At 46.1% G+C, this 13,153-nt stretch overlaps 1 protein-coding gene across 6 annotated transcripts in view; it reads left to right on the top strand.

Moving 5' to 3' along the window:
• The window catches only part of TRPV1 (transient receptor potential cation channel subfamily V member 1), a 38,849-nt gene that overhangs the window by 11,203 nt on the left and 14,493 nt on the right, over nucleotides 1-13,153 (top strand). For 4 of the 6 annotated variants that reach the window (XR_006775551.2, XM_045773393.2, XM_087854686.1 and 1 more), the window contains 10 exons: nucleotides 281-447; nucleotides 524-676; nucleotides 1,153-1,293; nucleotides 1,443-1,741; nucleotides 2,280-2,459; nucleotides 4,437-4,595; nucleotides 6,322-6,417; nucleotides 7,899-7,969; nucleotides 12,368-12,533; nucleotides 12,965-13,031. Coding sequence is in view for 5 of the 6 variants with exons in the window: in XM_045773393.2 (XP_045629349.1) it covers nucleotides 281-447; nucleotides 524-676; nucleotides 1,153-1,293; nucleotides 1,443-1,741; nucleotides 2,280-2,459; nucleotides 4,437-4,595; nucleotides 6,322-6,417; nucleotides 7,899-7,969; nucleotides 12,368-12,533; nucleotides 12,965-13,031 (1,499 nt within the window). In the remaining variant the exon portion in view is untranslated. The remainder of the gene's footprint in view (nucleotides 1-280; nucleotides 448-523; nucleotides 677-1,152; nucleotides 1,294-1,442; nucleotides 1,742-2,279; nucleotides 2,460-4,436; nucleotides 4,596-6,321; nucleotides 6,418-7,898; nucleotides 7,970-12,367; nucleotides 12,534-12,964; nucleotides 13,032-13,153) is intronic. The other 2 variants (XM_045773396.2, XM_045773394.2) reach the window with 2 other exon arrangements.

Raw genomic sequence — 13,153 nt, 5'->3', positions numbered from 1 at the left:
TCTAGATGGTGCCTACAGACAGGGTGGGGGTAGAATGAGGCCACATGCACCCCATGGTTCCTTGTTACATCAGTTTCCTGGACAGTCACCTAGACTAAGGGATGGGTTTTTTTTTTTTTAATGTTTTTTTATTATATTATGTTAGTCACCATACAGTAAAGGGATGGGTTTTGTATAATGTTTTTTCCCCTTTTGGTTTGCTCTGAGCTTTCATCATGCTCCCTGATAAGCTCTGAAGGCAAATCGGAACGGTTAGCTGAAGGTGTTTTCTGGCCCCCAGGCGGCCGTCCCAGGACTCTGTCACTGCCAGGTCTGAGAAGAGCCTGAAGCTCTATGACCGCAGGAAGATCTTCGAAGCTGTTGCTCAGAATGACTGTGAGGAGCTGCAGAGCCTGCTGCTGTTCCTGCAGAAGAGCAAGAAGCACCTCATGGACAGCGAGTTCAAAGGTGGCCCCGCACAGCCAGATTCCCAGGAGGGGCCCTGGCTGCCGCGCCCGGCTCTGACCCCCACTCTGTCTTGCAGACCCAGAGACAGGGAAGACCTGTCTGCTGAAAGCCATGCTCAACCTGCACGATGGGCAGAACGCCACCATCCCCCTGCTCCTGGAGATAGCTCGGCAGACAGACAGCCTGAAGGAGTTTGTCAACGCCAGCTACACCGACAGCTACTACAAGGGTGAGGAGGGGTCTGGGGGCTGGCCTGGCGCTGTCCACAAGCAGACCTGGAGCCAGGAGGCATTGTCAGGCCTGGGCAAGCCTTTCAGCTCCTCGTTCTCTGCACCAGCCACTGAGGTGGCAGCTCTTGGTCCCAGGGGGTCTTTGCCTTCCCCACCTGCTGGACTTGGTTTCTCCTGGTGCTGACGATCCCATCCTCCCCTCTGTGGACTTGCTGTTCTTTGCCTCTGGAAGCCATGGCTACTGTCTCTGCTACTGTTCCTTGACGTTGGGCAGTTTTGACTACTCTAGTTCCCAGTCTGATGTCCCTCCGGGGGTCTCTACTCCTGCCGCAGGGACTCCCGGGGCCCCCTTTGGGCATTCTGGCCTGCTCTCCTCTTGCGGGGGGTCATCTGGCATTTTCTGCCCGTGTCTTCCCCTTGCACCTGTCCAAGCACAGAACTGTGAGTACAAAACCAACAGCACTCATCTCCACAGGCCAGACGGCCCTGCACATTGCCATTGAGAGGAGGAACATGGCCCTAGTGACCCTCCTGGTGGAGAATGGGGCAGACGTCCAGGCTGCAGCCAACGGAGACTTCTTTAAGAAAACCAAAGGGCGGCCTGGCTTCTACTTTGGTAGGGACACCATGTGGCAGAAACTTGGTCTTTTTTGACAATTGCTAAGGGGAGGTTTGGGGTGGAGACAGAGGGATTTGGAGGCTGGGTGGTCCAGGGACCAAGCTAGTCTATTCCTGAGGCCCATCATATACCTGTGTTGGCCACAGGTGAGCTGCCTCTCTCCTTGGCTGCATGCACCAACCAGCTGGGCATTGTGAAGTTCCTGCTGCAGAATTCTTGGCAGCCAGCGGACATCAGCGCCAGGGACTCAGTGGGCAACACAGTACTGCACGCGCTGGTAGAGGTGGCCGACAACACAGCGGACAACACCAAATTTGTGACAAGCATGTACAATGAAATTCTGATCCTAGGGGCCAAGCTCCACCCTACACTGAAGCTGGAGGAGCTCACCAACAAGAAGGGACTGACACCACTGGCTCTGGCTGCCAGGAGTGGGAAAATTGGGGTAGGGGGAGGCTCCATGCCTGAGCTAGGGGTGTGACTTTCGAGGGTGCTATGGGAGGGGACTGCCTGCCTTGCTGCACACCTGGCGTCACCACCCTGCAGAGCCCTGCTGCTATGACACTAGCCTGTAGGGGTGGGGTAGAATTGTGAGATGCTAAGCAGAAACCAGGCGTCACGCCTGTCTCTTTCTGATTTCCACCTCTGAGCAGCACCAACCAGGCGTGGAGTGGGGGTGAGGTGCTGGCATCTGGGCATGTGGGTGGGTTGAGCCAAGGGTGAAATGGATGTGACCAGGTATGATCAGCCAATGTGATCAGGCAATGATGAGTCTGATGTGGCTGTGGTTGGGGTCTGAATTAGTGGGCAGGTTGGTCAGGAGGCTGCTGGATAGAAGTGAGGGTTCTCCTGAGGCTGGGTTGGGTCTCCAGCTGGGCTAGGAAGCAGACTTATTGTTGAGGCAGAGCTGGTGGCCTGGTGGGGATGTGCCTGTGGCGGGGCTCCAGGCTGGCATCTCACAGGCTTTTGTATCCCTGTGGTAGGTCTTGGCCTATATTCTCCAGAGGGAGATCCAGGAGCCTGAGTGCAGGCATCTGTCCAGGAAGTTCACTGAATGGGCATACGGGCCTGTGCACTCCTCGCTCTACGACCTGTCCTGCATTGACACTTGTGAGAAGAACTCGGTGCTGGAGGTGATCGCCTACAGCAGCAGCGAGACCCCTGTGAGTGGGCCTGGGTGTGGCCTGGTCAGGGTGGGGTCCTGGCCTCATCGTGCCCCAGCCCCCACCCCAGCCCCCATCCAGCTTTGCCTGCCCTTTCATCAGTGAAAACCTGCTGCCTGGGGCCTAGGCCCTGATGCCTCATCTCCCCATTTATTCCCACTGAATGTTTTCCTTCATCATACAAATAATGTAGGGTAATTTTCCCATAAAAACATAAATATTTCAGATAGACAAAAAGAATCCCCTTTTTATACCATGTAAAAACGTGGCTTCATTTTGTTTACATAAATGGGGGTCCTACTATACAAAATGTAGAACAACCAGTTTTTTTCATTTAATCTGTGTCTTGTAGATCATGTTATATCAGTATATATGGGCCTGCTTCATTCGAAAAATCTCCGGCTGTATAATATTTCATAGTAGGGATGGGGAGTAAAAGCCCATTGGAGGACATTTAAGTTATTTCCAGTTTTTTGCCTCTACAGTGCTGCAGGCCACTGGGCATGAGTTTAGGAATTTTTCTAGGATGCCTGGAATTGGAATTCCTAAATCAAAAAAGATGTATGTTTTAACATTTTAATAGCTATTGCCAAGTTGTCCTCCAAAAAGACTGCATCGATTCATTTGCCCACCACCAATGGGAATACATCTACCCATGTCCTTGTCAACCTGGGTATTAGCAATCTTTTCTCAAAAACTAATTTAAGTTCTTGGGGCCAAAAATACTATCCTATTGATGTCTTAATTCTCATTTTCTTGACTAATGTGAGGTAGATAGTTTTTCAGTAATTATCTGACCATTTCTTTGGTAGATTTTCTGTTCATTGTCCTTGGCCATCTCTTCTACTGGACTGTTGGCCCCATTCCTTTTGGTTTGTAGGTGCTCTTCTTATAGAATGAATTTATTCTTTCTCTATTGTAAATGTTGCACATATTTTATTTTCTTCCAGTCTGTCTCTTGTCTTCCAACTTCATATAAGGCATCATTTGCTTATAAAACGTTTTCATTTTGAAAGTCAAATTAGTCTTTTTCCTTTATAACTTCTGTGACTTGTATCTTGCTTTGCAAGGTCTTTCGCATTTCAAGATTGTACACATAACCTTCGATACTTTTTGTTTAGCTCCTTCGTAGGTATTTTATGTTTGGCTCCTTAATTTATCTAGAACTTTTTTTTATGTAGGTGTGAGGTAGGCATCTTACTTACTTATTTTGTTTCCAAATGAGGGTCCCAGGGCCACTGAATAAAAAGTCTGTCTTGCCACCACTGCTTAGAAAGGCCACCTTCCCTGTCTGTATTTTCTAAGGTGATACCTGCCCCAGAGGCTGACCCAGGGGGTGGAGTCCCTGCTGTCAGTGAGAAGGGGCTGCCACTGTATCTCACAGGACAGAGGCTGTGTTTACAGGGGCAAAGTTCAGGGGAGAGAGCGATCTAGCCTGCTTTGCTCTGCCCTGTCAGCCTCCACCTGGGCTGCCATGCTGGATCAGGGCCTTGGACTCAGAATCCCCAAGGGCTGGCACATGAAGGAAATGGCTCCAAAAAGCCTGGGGTGTTTGACCTAGAGAGGAGAGGGCTGTGGGGCCATAGCTGCCATTTTCATGGCTCTGAAGGCTGTCTTGGGCAGAAATTCAGTACTGGGGTCCCCGAGTACAGAACTGGGACCCCTGGTGGAAACCAGAGAAGATCAACTTTCCTCCAGAGGATAGATCTTCCTGACAGTTAGTATTTCTCCCCAGGCTGTGTGAGGCAGCAAGGAGATTCCTATCCCCAAAAGTATTGAAGAAGACATTGAACAGGGACCTCGTTGGGGAGCTTAAGCGTGTGCTGGGGGTTGGGCTTGATGGCCTGTAAAGGTTAGGATGACCTGATTTTGGCTCATCCATCTTAGGGTACTGGAACTTTAACAGAGATTTCTTGGATGTGAAATTTTGTGGTTTCTGGCTGGGGAGTGAGCCTCACCTCTCTCTGCTCCCCTTAGAACCGCCACGACATGCTTCTGGTGGAACCGCTGAACCGACTCCTGCAGGACAAATGGGACAGATTTGTCAAGCGCATCTTCTACTTCAACTTCTTCGTCTACTGCTTGTATATGATCATCTTCACCACGGCAGCCTACTACAGGCCTGTGGATGGCTTGGTGCGCACTGAGGCTCGGCCTCGACAGGGAGGTGGGGAGAGGGATGGGCATTCTTACAAGACCCCCAAGACCCAGGCCAGGCCAGGCCCTGGACTCCTTCCCAGCTTGCTGGAGAGATGAAAGGATCACCTGGAGCTCCTTATGTACCCATGCTCTGCCTTCCATCTCTCAGGATGTCCTAGCGACACTCCCCAACCCCTTCTCAGTCCCTCCTTTAGCCTCCTGGTTCCGTGAGGCCGAATGTGTGGTCTGTGAGGTCCCTGATGGCAGAGGAGGGACAATAGGTTAGAAAAGAGGGAGGAATTAGGGCTCCAGAAGCAGCTTTTCCCTGGGTTGGCTGTCTGCAAGGTCATGGGCTGTCATGAGCCCTGAGCCCATTGCCATCCTGCTGACCTGCCCACTTTTGTTCACTCACTCACACATTTTTCTTTCCTTAGACATCTACTTTCGAGCCCTTCTCCTCCTCCTTCTCCTCCTCCTTCTCCTCCTCCCCCTCCCCCTCCTCCTCCTCCTCCTCCTTCTTTTAAGATTTTATTTATTTATTTATTTATTTATTTATTTATTTATTTATTTGAGAGAGAGAGAGCACAAGCAGGCAGAGCAGCAGGCAGAGGGAGAGGGAGAAGCAGGCTCCCCACTGAGCAGAGAGCCCAACATGGGGCTCCATCCCAGGACCCTGGGATCATGACCTGAGCCGAAGGCAGACGCTTAACCAACTGAACCACCCAGGCACCCCTTGAGCACATCTTCTGTGCCAGGTCCTGGGCCACCCATCAAATCAGCTGAAGACCTGACTTCTTCCTCTGCCAGGAGCCATCGACTCCTTTGAGTTACTGTATTGAATCCTTTCCATTCAGTACCCAAGCACTTAATTTGTTGCTGTTATTTCCAGGGCAACTTGCTTATAAATTTGATTTAAAATTCCACTTCCAAGTTAGGTAAAACCTGGCTTCTATCCACCTAGTAAGGCCATTTAATAATTTCATTTTATGAGAAAAGAGAAACATGCTAATAAGACAAGCTAGTGAAGCAGTGTTTACAAACAATTGATGGCAAGCAGAAAGGAAACCCACCCCAGGAAAGTGTCTGAGACACAAGGATGACACACGTGTAAGGGACGTTCCACCTTCCACCATCCATGGGAAACCTTTACAGGGGCTCACTGTGGCTGTGGAAGCAGCAGGAAGCGTATGGCATTGAGTGTATAGGAATGTATAGGAATGTCTCCACCTATGCCATCACCCTCCTCTCAGCAGAGCTCGGGACTGGGACATTGTCTGGAGGCAGCACAGCACTGTAAGGATACCTAGAGGCTTCCACTTTGGGAATCAGGTCCCACGGAGGGGCTTCTTTGCAGTGTCCCCAATAATGCACTGTCTTTAATTATGCCTCTCTCTCTTTTTAAAAAAGATTTTATTTATTTATTTGAGAGAGAGAGAGAGAGAGACAGAGATAACAAGAGAGAGTGCAAATGGGGAGGAGAGGGAGAAGCAGGCTCCCCACTGAGCAGGGAGCCCAACATGGGGCTCGATCCCAGGACCCTGGGGTCATGACCTAAGCAAAATGCAGACCCTTAACTGACTGAGCCACCTGGGCATCCCTATGCCTCTCTCGATAGAGGATGAGCCTCTTGGGCAGGGGTTGGCTCTTAATCACAGGGCTTGGTAAATGTTTGTTGAGTCAATGAATGAGTGAAAGGAGTCACTAACTTCTCTGCACTTTGCAGCCTCCCTATAAGCTGAAACACACCGTTGGGGACTATTTCCGAGTCACTGGTGAGATTCTTTCTGTATCAGGGGGAGTCTACTTTTTCTTCCGAGGGGTAAGCATTCCTTCCCACACTGTGAGATTCCATTATCACCAAAACCCAAAGCGAAGAGACTCACTCATTGCTCACTCACTCTTTAATTCATGGGAGAGATACACAGGTGAAGATGAGAGCTCTCCAGGCATTCATGACTAGGGGTTGAGGGTCTGCCCCGTGGGTTCCTGCAGGCCCAGGGTAGTCACATTCAAAGACAGTCAGGACTCCTCACTGAATGTACAGTTGACCCTTGAAAACTGTAGGGATTAGGTGTGCCAAATGCCCCCACAATCAAAAGTCTGCATATAACTTTTGACTTCCCCCCAATTTAACTACTAATAGCCCACTATTGACTGGAAGCCTGACCAATAACATAAACAGTCAATTAACACGTATTCTGTATGATATAGGTATTATATTCTTACAATAAAGTAAGCTAGAGAAAAGAACATGTTATTAAGAATATCATAAGGAAGATAAAATACATTTATAGTACTATACTATATTTATATAAAAAACCCTGCATATAAGTGGTCCCTCACAGTTCCAAACCATGTTGTTCAAGGATCAACTAATATTTAATTACAGAAGTAGAATGGAAGCCTCTTAAGTGACAGGATCATGACTGGTAGGTGTTCAATTAATCCAAACAGTCTGTTAACGTTCAAAATAGTGAAAGAAATCTACACATACAATGGCATCATTTTATTTTACCTGAAAATACATGCATATTCCTTGGCGATTAACATGTGAACAGTCTTTTCTTTGAAATTGGGGCCACTGTTACATGTTACACTGTTGCAAATAATTGGAGATTATTGTGATGTTTTTCCCCTTAATCTTTTAAATCTAAGCTACACCCAGTTTTTCTTAGTGACTCACCATTAAGGAGTCTTTCCAAATCATCGGACTCTGTCTTCACAGAAGCAATTGTCTTTATTTTATACTCATATTTTATATTATAATAAAATACAAAGCAAGTGCAGTGGGCAAAAAGCACTCTTGGCAACCAGCATTAACTGGTGGGAGGGAGTGGGGTGTGTGGGTGAGAGAGGATCTCCTAGCCACCAGCACTCACTGTGGGCATCATTCAGAATGTTTTTAGGGAGAGGAGAGCACTGGCTAATCTGGTGACTTCGTTCAGTGGAGGCTGATTAAAGAATTTTTACTTTAATACGCAGTTCTTAAAGAAAACTAGGGGAAAATGCACATATTAGGAAGAAGAAAAAAATCTCTCCATCTCATCATTCAAACACAGCAATTAATAATATTTTGATGATTTTCCTCCCTGTCTTTAATTCTAACTATAGTTGTAATTCCACTCTCTATTTTAAAAAATCTCTCCCGACTGAGTTACATAAGTTAGCCTCACTGTTCTACCCTCTTCGGAATCTCTGCTTTGACGCAGTCCTGTGTTCCATTGTAGGCCATTTAGGAAACATCGCAAGTACTCACCATTTAGCCTTTTCTGGGATCTTATTCTCTCTATTTGCCTGCAGATTCAGTATTTCCTGCAGAGGCGGCCGTCACTGAAGACCTTGTTTGTGGACAGCTACAGTGAGATGCTTTTGTAAGTGACACTTTGACGCGTATGCCTCAATAGCAGACAGCATCTTTTGGCCCAGTTCTAAGATTCTAGCCATCAGTTCTCACCCCCCCCCCTTTCACATGTGGTGGGCCTGGGACATAGCAGGACCTCACAAACATGTTGAATGAATGATGGAAGGCCCTCAGAAAATGTGTGTTCAGTGAGTGGATGCTGAGGCCCTACTCTATGTCAGATATGCCCCGGGTGCTAGGGAATGACAGAGGCGGGCTCAAGCGGCTTATGGTCTGAGTTGCAATCTGAATACTCTTGTTCATTTTTTTCATACATTTGTTCAACCATTGGACATTCACTGAGTTGGCACTGGGATACTGAGATGAAACAGATATGCTTCCTATCTTCAAGGAATTTCCAATCTTTAGGGCAGGGTCTCTCAGCCTTGGCACTGTGGACATTTTGGACTGGATGATTCTTTGCTGTGGGGCTGTCCAATGCATTGTAGAATGTTTAGCAACGTTCCTGGCCTCTACTTTCCAGATGCCAGTAGCACTCTCCCGGTCCCCCAGTCTTGACAGCCAAAAATGTATCCAGATGTTGCCAAATGCCCCCTACTTGGGGAGGTACATTGATAAGCAAAAACATAGTTATAAAGCAATGTGGATGTCATTGAGAACCTCCTTCCCTCACAAAATAAACTGGAACCTTATGAAGTTTCCTTGCAGGACCCAGGATACAAAGGGGGCCTTCAGATGGGGATGGGTTCTTCTCCTGGGATCTCTTCTATGGACTTCACTCTATTTCTAGGCTTCCCTCATTCCTGAAGCCTCTCTCTTGATTCCTGGCAAATACAAGTAGTTGATTCTCTTCAAATTGTAGCTCGCTTGTCCCTAGGACTCACAAATCCCATCCTTTTACTGTAATCTTGAGATGCTTACACTTTTGTTTTATTTTGTTTTGTTTTTTTATTAGTTTCAGGGGTTGAATTTAGTGATTCATCAGTTGCATTTAACACCCAGAGCTCATTCCGTCAATTGCCTTCCTTAAGGCCCATCACCCAGTTAATGACCCCTTCCCCCCACCCACCTCCCCTCCAGCAACCCTCAGTTTATTTCCCAGAGTTCAGCATCTCTATGGTTTGCCTCTCTCAATTTTCATCTTATTTTATTTTTCCTTCCCAGTGCCTATGTTCATCTGTTTTGTTTCTTAAATTCTACATGTGAGTGAAATCATATGGTATTTGTCTTTCTCTGAGATACTTACACTTGAACCCCAAAGGGCAGGGTCTATAGGGTTAGTATAATGCTGGTTTGCTTTACTAAGAGAAGCAATATTCTCCTACATAGCATTAGGCCAATAAACTTGATTCTATTTCTAGGAAGACCCATTGTAGGCAGGTTAGAAATTTATTTTATGTTTTCAAAGCTATCCATGCACATAGGGAAACATGGAAGAGTACTAAAAACTTATAGTCAGTATATGAGTTCCTCATCTTAACCCTTCCCATTCCTTGTATTCCTCCTTCCCAGGGACAATCACTTTTCATTCTTGTAACTTTCTTCTGACGTTTACTTACCTGGTAGATGAGGATTTAGTATCTTTGTACTTCCTTCCCTTCTTCTTCCACTCCTCTAGCCTTCTAATGTGGTTCATAGTAATTTTTGTTTTACTGGATATCGAGTAATTTACGTTCTTAGGTCTCTACAAGCAGTATTCACAGTTGAGCTTCATCATATACTATATCTTTTTTTCTTGTTTTTCCTAAAGTTAGTAATTGTCTCATTTTTACTCGTTTAGGTTTCTTTGTATCCACTGTTAACTCGTCCCACATATTTGGAAGCCTCTCAGTACAATTTTTCTCAAAATCAGTCACCTAAATTATATGATTGGAATCCCCTGCTCCTTTTTTTTTTCTTGAGGGATTTCCTCCTGGAGTGCTGTCCTGTCTTTCTAACTGAGCTGGTTGCTCTTTGGGCCTGCTGCTTAGCTGTCATCCTGGGACTCCTCTTTGCTGCCAGCCTTGGGGTGCTCACTGCTGTCCTCCTGGGTTAGACTCCTGTCTCTTTCTTGATCTTCCTCCTTGTTTTATTTGAGCACATCCTTCAGTATTGTCATCTGGTGAAAAGGATGGTCTTGTGGTGGAGAGCACAGTGATGGCAGCTTTCACCATACGTGGTTCTTGAGTCTCACTGCTGTCATGTATACATCCAAGGTGTTAGCCCTTCCCTAGCACCTTGGAGATCCCTTTCACTTCTCTCCTGATTTGGATCCCTTATTTTCTGAACCTTATGTCTTCCTCTTTACTGATTCACTCCTTTGTTTGGGGGGAAGGCATCCTTTAGCCAAAGAGAGAGGACACATAGTAGGGAAGGGGGGAGTAAAATTTATTTTAAATCTGGCATGTCTGAAAATATTCTACGACACCTTCATGTTTTGTTGATAGCTTGGTTGGGTATAAAATTCTTCTAAAAATTTGAAGATACTTCTCCATTGTTCCCTTGTTTCCAGTATTCTAGATGACAAACTCAAAACCATTCTGATTCTGGATCCTCCTTTAAGACCTGGTTTGGCTTTCCTCTTTGTAAATCTGTAGTATCTTCTATTTGTTCCTAGTGTTCTGAAACTTAATGATGTAGTCTTGATGTAGATGTGTTTTTATCCAATGTTCTGGGCACTTAGGGGGCTCTTTCAGTCTGGAAATTTATATCCTTTATTTCTTAATTTCTCTTCTGGAACCCTATGATATGTATATTGAACTTCCTGACCTAGTCTGAACCAGTTCTTATATTTTTTTCACCTGTGTTTTATCTCTTTATCTTTGACTGTTCTTTCCGGGAGGTTCAGATCAACTTTAATTTCCAAACCTTCTATTGAGTTTATTATTTTTTATATCATGTTTTTAATTTCTAGGTATTCTTTAAAAAATTCTTTGTTCCTTATTTATAGCATTCTATTCTTTTTTCATTGATGCAATCTTCTTTTGTCTCTCTGAGACTGTTAAGATAGTTTTTGGTAATTTTGTCTTCTTTTTGCATAGGTTTTATTTTCTCCAAGTTCTTGTTTCCCAATTTCTTGTTTTGCTCTATCTTTTGTGTTAGAGAATATTTGGAAATTTTTGATATCTGCTCATGAGTAAGAGTGGAGGACTGAAAAGCTGTTTAGAAGCTCTTTTTGAAAATTAAAAAAAAAGATTTTATTTATTTATTTGACAGAGAGTGGGAGAGAGAGCAAGAGAAATACAAGCAGGGGGAGCAGCAAAGGGAGAGGGAGAAGCAAGCTCCCCACTGAGCAGGGAGCCATGGAGCAGGGCTTGAGCCCAGGACACTAGGCTCATGACCCAAGCCAAAGGCAGACACTTCATTGACTGAGCCACGTAGGCGTCTCTAGAAGCTCTTAATGCGTGAATAGGGCTTATCAATTTTGAGCTTCACTATAAACTAGTCTGTGTAAGTTATTTATTGAAGAATATCCAAAGTTAGTCGATTGCATCTTTTCAGTATTCTACCCGAAGGGAAGAAGTCTGGCTGCCAGATTTCTGAGAACTGAGTGGAAAGGAGGGCTTTCTGTAATCTGAATTATATAAAAATCATATAGTCTCCTGCTTTTGGTAAAATACCAATGTTTTCACTGTTGTTTGATGAAAGTGGATCCAAGGATCCTCTGTTTTACCTTCTTCAGAGATGAAACCTCCACTCTTCCTTATTTTAGGTCTTTTCACCTCTCCTCCACAGGTTCCTAAGCCTTTTGAGACTCCTTGATTAAATGAATTGGTTCTCAGCTTTGCCCTGTACAGATATGGGTTTAGTTTTGTTGCATCTGCTATGCTAAGTCAGTTTCCATTTGTCCACTGCTTCCCAAATTCATATGTGGGGGCTCCATTTGCCCCCACAGCAGCTCTTTACCTATGTCAACTGTGTCAATTCTTATTTTGGCTAAGGTTCTGCGAATACAGAGAATAGTTTTCCTTTGCAGCAGAATTCCAGTTGATGAGCCAGTCTACAGACATCAGTTTGCAGTAGACTCAGATCAGCACAGTGGTAATTTTTTGCTGGGTTCTCTCATACAAATGGGAGTTGAGGTGGTCAGTGTGGTCTACAGTGTAAAGGTAGTTGGGGGAATTTTCAGGAGGAGGCCATGATGAACAAGGAGACCTGGGATGAATATGTAAATTACTACAAATATACTGTATAGTTGTCTATGTACTGTATTAATATTTGTGCTTTCTACAAAAAGAGAATAAGATTTTGCACCCCCCAACCAACTTTTGCCCCCTTGGGGATGCTGTTGCTCCCACGGAGTGTCATGGGCTGAAGGAGGCAGGACAGCCAAGCCTAGCTCCTACCACAGCTTATGGTCTGTGCTTCTGAGGGGGTGCCAGGTCTCTTGGGTGCTCACAGACAGAGCTTCCTATCCCTCCACCTTCAGTTTTGTGCAGTCACTGTTCATGCTGGGGACCGTGGTGCTGTACTTCTGCCACCACAAGGAGTACGTGGCCTCCATGGTGTTCTCCCTGGCCATGGGCTGGACCAACATGCTCTACTACACCCGAGGCTTCCAGCAGATGGGCATCTATGCTGTTATGATTGAGAAGGTGGGTGCCAGTGTCCAGGTAGATTCTCCACAGAGCCTGTCTATACCAGGGGTATGTGGGATATGGTCTACAAACTCTGTCCATCCTCTGTAATGTCTGGGGAGGTGCTAGTTTAGTTCAGGACCCACTTTCCCAGCTAATTCCTCAAGAATCAGGCTATATGGCCCTGACCCAGGTTTGGGGGCTCCCCTGAAACTTGACCCCTCTATATACCAGCCCCTCTCTCCCACCAGAACAAAGGCCAAGGAAGGGGGAGCTATGGATGACTTCCTTATGACCCCAGAACTGAAAACCACCAGACCAAACCTTCCTGCATGTTCTCCGGTTCTACTTGGGCTCAAGATTAACCCCCAGGTTGACATAGTCCTGACCCTTCCCTTGGCCTTGCCTGGGACTGGACTTGGTTCTGACAAGCCTGCTCTCTCCTGCAGATGATCCTGAGAGACCTGTGTCGCTTCATGTTTGTCTACCTTGTTTTCTTGTTCGGGTTTTCCACAGGTAATTGGCTTGCTCAGGGCTGTTGGGGGCAGAGATCCTGCTCACCTCAGCTTCCTGAGGACTCTGCAGGGGCTGGGTGGGGAGAGGCCCACTGGGGTGTCTATCTGCAGGTAACAGAGCTG

Source organism: Ursus americanus, chromosome 23 (genome assembly GCF_024610735.1).
Source record: "Ursus americanus isolate L20-20 chromosome 23, mUrsAme1.1.p, whole genome shotgun sequence".
Classification (NCBI taxonomy): domain Eukaryota; kingdom Metazoa; phylum Chordata; class Mammalia; order Carnivora; family Ursidae; genus Ursus; species Ursus americanus.
This window is presented reverse-complemented; position numbering and strand designations above follow the sequence as displayed.